The 10,216-nt window shown below is 36.2% G+C and overlaps 1 protein-coding gene across 1 annotated transcript; it reads left to right on the forward strand.

The window, feature by feature from the left end:
* The first annotated feature begins 900 nt into the window (after positions 1-900).
* On the forward strand, positions 901-1,656 carry LOC130808407 (uncharacterized). Its single transcript, XM_057673885.1, has 2 exons — positions 901-1,071; positions 1,180-1,656. Exons 1-2 carry the CDS (start codon positions 901-903, stop codon positions 1,654-1,656), a joined length of 648 nt encoding a protein of 215 aa, XP_057529868.1.
* The last annotated feature ends 8,560 nt before the right edge of the window (positions 1,657-10,216 follow it).

The raw sequence follows: 10,216 nt of genomic DNA on the forward strand, positions 1-10,216 counted from the left end.
GCAAGAACACTTTATTGCTTTTGTTATTAATACTGCCTATATGGCTGGTCAACTATGTTCTTTACCGCCCAAATGAACAGTTAGTATTATTTATTTCTTTTGTTATTATTTTCTTTTAAACCACCTATATGGTTGGCTAATTATTTTTCTTGTACCGCCTAAATGGACGGTTAGCATTATTTTTCATTCTCGTATATTTTATATGTGCTTTTTTTTGTATTTGCATTTATATCATATGTGCATTTTTTTTCTTTTACTTTTTATTTTACGTATTTTTTTAAGTATACAAAAATAATACGGTATATTGTACAATTTGGGATAACTCTATAAAAAATGGATTACCCTATTTTTTTTTACCACATACCTCTTATCTTTTCAACTTTACTTTTTACATAAAAAAAACCTCCTTCTTTCTCCATCCACCGACAATATACTCCTATACTTTTAGATTTGAAGAAAATTTTGCCAAACTCAAATTATATATCTCCCTAATTATGGGTTTAGTGGCCCTTCTTGTAGCATCAAGACTTATAATAATCATAAAGAAGTAATTTATTTTGAAGAAGAAGAAACAAGATGCACATGATTTTCTTTGTCATATATTTTTATTCAATAGTGCATTCTGATAAATTGTACTATTATATTGAGTATAATTTTTTTTCTTTCTTTAGCATTTATTTTCTTTAATTTTATCTATTTTCTTCTTCATGCTTATTTTTTTCTCTTGTTTTTAATTTATTTCTTCCTTTATTACCTACAACTAATTCATAATGATAAACCAAGGGGAGAATATCATAAAATTAGAATATCAGAATTTTTCTTATGGTTTATTATTATGAAAATATTAGAATTATTACATTGTCATATACTTACAAAATAATTATACATTATATAGCAAGAATGACAGAGATTACCAAAAGATTATTCAATATATTCAACTTAACTGGTCAAAAATTCTTAGAATGGAAAGAAGATGTCATCATGAACTTAGAAACTCAAGGACTTGAACATACCATATGGGAAGTAAAAAAAAAGTATCCGACAGATGGAACTCAAGCTACCAAAATAAGGGTAACCACAAATCAAGAAAAGGCCAAAGCCTTAGTCCTCTTGAGGCATCATATAAATGATAGCCTTACATCTGAATATTTATTCATAAAAGATCCTAAAACTTTGTAGGACTCCCTTGTTGAAAGATTTGAACAGCACAAGTGGAAAAATTTAAGATTTTTTGGTTTCAAATCTCCCAGTGAGTATAGTTCAACATTATATAGAATTGCATCAATGTTGAAATACTGTGAGCACCCGGTGACTAATGCAGAAATGATTGAATGCACTTTATTTACTTTTCATCCATCAAATATTATTGTGCGACAACAATATAGGGAAAGAAATTTTAAAAGATATTCAGCTCTGAGTGTAGTACTCTCACTGGCTGAACAACATAATGGTCTTGTATGGAAAAATCATAATACGAGACGTCTTGGATCTCAAGCTGTCTGTGGGACACATTCTATGGAAACACATGTGCCTGAAGCACATGTTCTTGCAAATAAAGGTCGTGGAAATTATAATGATTGTGGTAGAGGACGCAAACTTTATGACGAAAAGGAAGAGGATGAGGATAAGGTCGTGGAAATTTTAATGGACATATAGAAGGTTCCAAGGATCCGGTCGAGAGCATTTTCCCCAAAATTGTCAAAACGGTTATTTTAGGAATAAGTTTCAAATGGGAAAACAAGATGGATATCACAATAAAATTAATCATCAAGAAGGAAAATAAAGTATTTGTTACAAATGTGGCATGACAGGGCATTGGGCACGTACATGTCGTACTACCAAACATTTGGTGGAGCAGTATCTAGCTTCCCAAAAGAAAAAAAGGAAAAGATGTAAAAGCAAAGTTTAATGAAGCAAGCACCTCAATGCCTAATCTTGACCTCTTTAAGTTCTACTTGGATGGTGATGAAACTGAAAAATACTATGAAGATAATATTTGAGTTATTCTTATTAACAACGTTTTGATGCTTATTTAATTGCATTTCCTTTTTATATGCAATCTTTTTTTTTTTGTATTGATATTATCTTAGATAAATGAAATTTTCCTTTAGCTAATTACATATTTATTTAATATGAAGATATAGACCAATTTGAAAATGGATTCAAATATCAATGCCTCCTAGATAGTGGAATAACTCACACTATTCTTAAGCGCAACAAATATTTTTCTGAGTTGAAGATCACTAGTGGAAAAAAACGTATTTGCTGCTCATCATTTGCTGCGGTTTATTTATATTCGCAGCAATAAAGAGGAAAATTAATAAGAAAAAAAAACTATAAGTGTTGCGGTTAACCACAGGACCGCAGCAAATAGCCTTCAAAACTCATTAATTGCTGCGGTTAAGGCCAAACCGCAGCAAATAGCTCTTTGGAATTTCGTTAATTGCTCCGGTTTTTCATGAACCGCAGCAAATAAACCTTCAAAATTAACAAAATTGCTCCGGTTTCCTTTGAACCGCAGCAAATAACCTTTGGAATTTTAAGAAAACCCGCCATCAATTATCAGTTTCTTTTATTTCACAATAAACCCTCACAAAACCCTTTTGTTCTCTCAAAAACGATTAAACTGCTGCCTTTTTTGTTCTCTCAAACGAATACCCATTCTTTGTTCTCTCAAAACCCATACGTTTGCTACTGCTGCTTTGTTCTCTCAATCAAACGTTTGCTTACTGTACGTGTTCATCTTCATTTTCATTCACAAACGAACCCAGAACAAACGTTTGCTTGTTCTACTGTGTGCGCATTCTTCAAAACCGTTGTTTGAAAGCAAAAGCATTTGCTTGTTCATCTTCAAAACTCACGAATTAAGGTAGTATTTCTCTTTTTAATTTCAATAAGCATTGAAATATCTCATTGTTGCTTACTGTTCTTGTTGCTGGTCGCATTGCTTTGTTCTTGTTGCTGGTCGCATTTAATGTCAAAACCCTTCTGTTCTTGTTGCTTTGTTCTAATGTAGATCATGATCAAAACAAAGAAATGAAAATATCGTTTAGAGATAGGTATGGTCTGTATGATATGTATGATATGGGCTAAATGATCTGTATGATATGGTCATCTTATTTTAGAGATAGGATTGCATATAAAATATCATTTATCCAATCTTGATGAAAAAAATATAAATGGGCATGAGAAATGAAAAGGAAATTTGTTTTTAAATAATAGAGTTAGTTAAAGATATAAAAAAAAAGAAAAGAAAAGAAAAAGAATGTGCCACCAGTTCCATATATATCTATATATATTACACACACACACACACACACACACACACACACACACACACATACACACATATATATATATATATATATATATATATATATATATATATATATATATATATATATATATATATATATATATACATATATATATATACATATATATATATATACATATATATATATATATATATATATATATATATATATATATATATATATATATATATATATATATATATATATATATATATATATATATATATATATATATATATATATATATATATATATATATATATATATATATATATATATATATATATATATATATATATATATATATATATATATATATATATATATATATATATATATATATATATATATATATATATATATATATATATATATATATATATATATATATATATGGCATGTATTGTGAATTACGTTTAGATGATAGATACTACTTACTAGATAGACTATGGCATGTATTGTGAATTGGTTATAGTTGTGTTAGAGAACTACCCACTTGTGATCAACGATATATTAGTGCAACTTGAACTTTGTTAATGATAAGTAGACTATGAAATGTATTGTGATTTGTTTAAGGTTAACTTAGTGTATTAATTTTGTTTTGAATCAATTAATCACACTAATTAGGATGACAAACGATCGTTCTTGGATGTATGGAAGCATTGAATCGTCGGAATTTATTGATGGCGTATTAGAATTTTGTAGTATTGCGGTTGAACATCAATTTAGGACGGGGGGAGTTGGTTTTTATTGCCCATGTGTTAGTTGTGGCAATGTATCAAAGGTAGATAGTGTTGATATCCTTAGGGAGCACATACTTCGACGTGGGTTTAGGCCTCAATATCATGTTTGGGTTTGGCATGGTGAGGAGGGAGTTTACAAAGAGAAAAGTGTTGTTGAGGGCGTCAATAATGTGGCCGATGTCAATGAGGATGTAGTAGATCATGTTGATGGGTATGAGACAGATGAAGAGAATGTCGATGAGGATGTGGATCGTGTTGATGAGATGATGGAGGGAGTCGAGGATGAGTTAGGAAAACGTCCTCGTGTTTTTGACTTGTTGACAGAGGCTTCTCAAAAGCCTTTGTACCCTGGATGTACAAAGTTCACCAAACTAACAGCAGTGTTGACAATTTTCAACATTAAGTCAAAGTTCAATTAGAGTGACGCTAGTTTCACAATGTTATTAGAAGCGTTATGTGAGATGCTTCCTGAGGGAAATGAACTTCCAAAGTCGACATATTATGCCAAAAAGCTCATGTGTTCTTTCGGCTTAGAGTACCAGAAGATTCATGCGTGTCCGAATGATTGTGTGTTGTATCGGAATGAAAACGAGAACTTAGAAGAGTGTCCTAGGTGTGGGTTATCGCGCTACAAGCGTAAAGGGGCTCGGGATGCTAAAGGGCCCCCGGCTAAGGTATTGTGGTATCTTCCAATAATACCTAGATTCAAGCGCTTGTTTTCTATAAAGAAAGATGCGTTAAATTTGAGGTGGCATGCAGATAGGGTGAAGAAAGGTCACTTGCTCACACATCCATCTGATTCTCCGGAGTGGAAGAGTATTGATAGGTTGCATAAGACTTTTGGGGATGAGGTTCGTAATTTAAGGCTCGAACTGTGTACGGATGGAATGAACCCGTTCGGCAATCTTAGTTCTCAACATAGTACTTGGCCGGTACTTTTAGTGATCTATAATTTGCCACCTTGGTTGTGTATGAAGCGTAAGTACATAATGCTTTCGCTTCTTATCTCGGGTCCTAAACAACCTGGCAATGACATAGATGTGTATCTTGCACCTCTCGTTGAGGATTTGAGAAAGATGTGGGATGAAGGCGTTTCAGTGTTTGATGCATATGCTAATGAGGAGTTCACCTTGCGTGCAATGCTTTTATGCACCGTTAATGATTTTCCGGCATATGGCAACTTATCGGGGTATAAGAACAAAGGAAAGAAAGCATGCCCGATATGTATCGATGACATGGAATCCACGTGGATTCCTAAGTGCAAACACGTATTCATGCACCATCGAAAGTTTCTCCCACGAGACCACCAATATCGTAAGAAGAAGAAGTTGTTCAATGGGGAGGTTGAGGACCGTGTAGCTCGTCGACCGTTGACCGGTTATGAGGTTTATGAACAGGTTAAGGGAGTTGAGACTGTATTTGGTAAAACGGGGCAAGTGCAAGGAGGTGAAGGCCGATTATGGAAAAAAGAATCAATCTTTTGGAAGCTTCCATATTGGAGAGATCTACAGGTTAGGCATTGTCTTGACGTTATGCATATAGAGAAAAATGTATGCGATGCCATACTCGGGACTCTCATGAACATTCCGGGTAAGACAAAAGATGTTAGGGCCGTGCGAGATTGGTTTGAATGTAAGGGTCTTCGTCCGGAGTTGTGGGCACATGTTAAGGTGAGTAAGAAAAGAAAAAGAGCTGATGATGAAGTTGGTGGCAGTAAGAAGAAGATGCTTAATGACAAAGTTTATTTGCCTCCAGCTTGCTACACATTGTCCAAAGCAGAGAAGCGGAAATTTTGTGAGTGTTTGTATGGCATTAAGGTTCCGTCTGGGTACTCATCCAACATGAAGAGATTTGTTAGCCTAAATGGTGAGCTAAAGTTGGGAAGCATGAAATCTCACGATTGCCATGTAATGATGCAAGTGTTCTTACCAATTGCAATCCGTGGAATACTGCCAAAACATTTGAGATATGCTATTACCGAGCTATGTTCGTTCTTCAACACAATTTGTAGTAAAGTTCTTGATCCCTTTAAACTTGATGCACTTCAACTCGACGTGATTGTAACTTTATGCAAGTTTGAGATGTATTTTCCACCTTCTTTCTTTGACATAATGGTTCATCTTATTGTCCATCTCGTTCGTGAGATCAAACTTTTGGGTCCAGTTTTTTTAAGGTGGTGTTATCCTTTTGAAAGACACATGGGTGTTTTACAAAACAAGGTGAGGAATCCAGCACAACCTGAGGGGAGTATGATTCAAGGCACTGTGAGCGATGAGATTAGTAACTTCATAGCCGAGTATTTGGCCATGGCAAAGCCTATTGGACTTCCCACCTCTAGACATGAAGGAAGGCTTGAGGGAAAAGGAACAATTGGCTCCAAATCGGTCACACCTCCTCGAGAAAGCCTTCTACAAGCACACTTGTATGTGTTGCATCATATTCCGGAAGTTCATCCTTTTTTGAGTGAGCATTTTGATATATTGCGCGCAAAACATCCTTCTAAAGGGGATAGGGCATTGATGCAATTGCATAACAAGACGTTTATTAATTGGTTTCATAATCGAGTAATATGCGAAGAACTCAAGGGTGTATCCGAAATTGTTAAGTGGTTAGCTTTTGGTCCTCGTGATGATGTCAACAAATATGAGGGTTACGATGTCAATGGCTTCACATTTTGGACTGAGGGTCAAGACAAGAAGTCATCGTATCTACAGAATAGTGGGGTTTCTATTTTGGCGTCATCTACATTTTACGCGAGTGCGAAGGATCAAGCGCCGGTTGATGCTAAATTGGTATACTACGGGCGGGTACATGAAATATGGGAGCTTGACTACTCTACTTTCAATATTGGTCTTTTCAAATGTAAGTGGGTAGATAATAATCGACGATGCATAAAAAATGACGACCCTTGTGGATTCACTCTTGTAGACTTAGTTCGTTTGCGTGATAGTGAGGAGCCATTCATACTAGCCACACAAGCCAAGGAAGTATTCTACATTGTAGACCCGTCTGATAAAAAATGGTCTATTGTTGTACCGGGAAAAAGAAACATTCTTGGTATAGGTGATGTTGAGGATGAGGAAGAATATGAAGCTTTTGAAGACTCCCCTCCCTTTATCAATCCAATATCAGTGGATCAAGATGATGTAGATGATGTAGATGTTGGTTATATGCGTGTAGATCACACGGAAGGAATACATTTGAATTAAGTGATTCACAAGGTATGAATTTAAAGCTTTTAAAAGTTTTTTTGGCACTTGGTTTGTTTTGCATGAAACTTTGCACAGAACACTTGTTTGTTATATATTATTGTGTTGAACGTACGTATTAGAATTGTAAATCATAGTCATATTCTTAATATTACTTAGCTTATGTTCTAATATATTTCTATTCATACTCTTTCAGGTACTGATATATAATGCATCTATTCAGAGACGAAATTGTCCCCGAGATTGAGACCTCGGATAATGAGCATCGTAGTTACGACAGTTAAGAGGACCAAATTGTGAGATTTGAGCGTATGGCTGAAGACGCTCCACCTCTAGACAATGATTTTGAGACTGAAGACGCCCCACCAATGGATGGTCTCACTACCAGTAAGAAAAGAAAAGGGCGAGGTCCTACGAAAAACCTCAAAGTCACAGAACCAATGCATTTGGAATGCAATGCATTGGGTCAACCCTGCGGAAAATGGCGTAGGCAATATGGAAAACAAGTGGGCCTATGTATCCGCAAGATTTCCATATTGCACGCATGGAACGAGGTTCCAGAGGGTTTGAAAAACTCTCTATGGAATGATACTGTGGTAAGCAACTTTACTATTTTTACTCATTTAGTTTCATTTCAAAATTAATTTAATTGACAGTAACAAATATAAATTTTTTTTGTAGAATCTTTTCCACATCGAGAGCGATGAGGACAAGAAGAATGTGTTTCTTTCAGCTGTTGCTGAAAAATTCAGAGATTTCAAATCCAAGCTAGTAACTGGCTGGATTACGAAGACCCGTGCCCGTACGACCAAAAAGGTCAAAACGGGAAACGAAGGTGGAGAGCAAGCACCTTCGAAGATGCCCTACGAAATATGGGGTCACATATCGAAGAGGGATTGGGAGGCCTTTGTTGCCAAAAGAACAACTCCCATAGAAGTTGTAAGTATTTCATATTATATTATAGTTTACCAATTTGAATTTACTTCTTTTGATTCAGTCATTAAACTAATACATGACATTCGATTTCTATTGATTAATTAGGAAAAGCGTGGTAAAGCTTCTGATTTTGCAAGCAAAAGGAAGTTTTACCATCGCTTAGGCCAGAAAACGTACGATGAGGTCCGAAAAGAGTGGGTGGATGCGGGTTTATACCCCAATTAAAGTTCATCCACACCCTCATCAACGACTACCTCCGCATCCGTACATACTCTTGCTGGAGATCGGGTGCGTGAATTGTATTGCGGGCTTCATTCTCGAGATACAAGTGGTAAATTTACCATTAATGATCCGGGAACGAAGAAGGTTGCTGATGCTGTGGTGAGTTTTGAAATTATTAAGTATATTCTTCATTTGTTTTATATTCTTTGGCTTTGATGTACTTATACTAATTACTATATATGTCACTTTTTATTTGAACAGATGGGCTGGAAGGAAAAAGAAGCTACGGGGGAGTTCACCCCAAAAGGCAATGTTGACGCATTGCATATGGTCTTAGGGAAAGACCACAGTGGGCGGGTAGTCGGAAAAGGAGGCGTCCGCGTGGGGTTACAGAAGGCATTCGGCAAAGAGTGTGTTGCTACTCAATCCCGAACGGCACTGCGGGAAGAAGCAGCAACCCTCCGAGCGGAGATTACGAAGGACGTTCTCGCGAAGGTGGCCACCGTGTTGCAAAAGATGGGTGCACCCATTGTGGACTTGGCAAACCTGATTGTCGAGGATCAAGGAAGTCAACATGGGGATTCTAATGCTTTGGTCGAGCCAACACCCGAGCCCATTACCCCCGTAGCACCCCAGCTCTTTACTAATACCCCTGAAGGGGAAAACATAAACTTCGTTGCTCAAAATCCGGAGCCAACTCCGGAGCCAGTGCTACAGGTACATAGTTTTTAAATATATAAGCACTTATTAATTTAAATTGCAACGCGTAATTAAAATTTTATTATGATGCTTATTATACTAAACGACACAATTTTCAGGAGGCGACTCCTTGTTCTCTTTTGCTGCCTCAGTTAGGTGTTGCTAGTGATGGCGACTTAACTGAGGTTGCATATGGTATGGCACAGCCAAATAAAGAGGGCCAAATAGTGCATTCAATGCCTGTTACAAGTGGCCACATCAGTATGGCCGTGGAGACTATTGTAAAGGGGTTTGAAGATTTCTCACTCCCAATTCCAATGCCAGCATGGAGCCTTGAGAAACTATCAGACGCCCTAGGTAGTTTCGTCACATGGCCATATGCTTGGGTCCGATTCACTAACATGGTAAGAATCATTTGTACCTTATTTATTTTTATTTTTTTAATTTCATGCTCACACTAATTTAATTGTATAAATTGAAATAGCAAAAGAGTCCAAAGGGATCTTGTAGAGAGGTCGGTTCCTCAGCAAAGGTGTCGACTGGGTCAAAGTCGATGCCAAGCACTCCAATTTTGATTGATGAGGAGCTAAAAGATCTCTCTCAAGATTGCAAATGGCTGCATTATTGTGCATCTCGCATAAGTGAGGAGGACCCAATCATGTTGCCCTTGCTGAAGGAGCAATACTGCTTTTCAGAAGACCCGTATGTAATTATTGGTCCTAGTGACATCGGGCAATTTTTGAGAGGAGAGATGCTGAACGTAGCTCTTTTCCATGTCTACATGAGGTGATGTTCATTATCTTACAAGTTAGGCATTGTTTAATTGTTTTAATGACCGAATTACTAACAAAATTCTCTTATTTGTGAGTTTAGTGCGGTTTACGAGGAGGTAAATTCTTGCGAACCTCCAATAAAAATTGGATGGTTTTGTCCGGAGACGATTTCGGGTAGTAAATGTAGAAATGATCCAGATGTCGTCAGAGCATACATTGAGACTGCTTTGACTAATTCCCTTGCATCTAAACACACATTCATTCTGGCTCCATATTGGGAAGAGTAAGTTTTATTTTTGAAATTGAACTTATCTTTT

The sequence above is a fragment of the Amaranthus tricolor genome, chromosome 1 (assembly GCF_026212465.1).
Source record: "Amaranthus tricolor cultivar Red isolate AtriRed21 chromosome 1, ASM2621246v1, whole genome shotgun sequence".
In the NCBI taxonomy this organism is placed as follows: Eukaryota; Viridiplantae; Streptophyta; class Magnoliopsida; order Caryophyllales; family Amaranthaceae; genus Amaranthus; species Amaranthus tricolor.

What these genes read in the sequence shown, in the direction of transcription:
- LOC130808407 (XM_057673885.1), top strand. Translation starts at nt 901, where the DNA reads ATGACAGAGATTACCAAAAGATTATTCAATATATTCAACTTAACTGGT. An exon ending in CTCAAGCTACCAAAATAAGG is followed by an intron (nt 1,072 to 1,179) that starts GTAACCACAAAT and finishes AAAACTTTGTAG; the next exon opens with GACTCCCTTGTTGAAAGATT.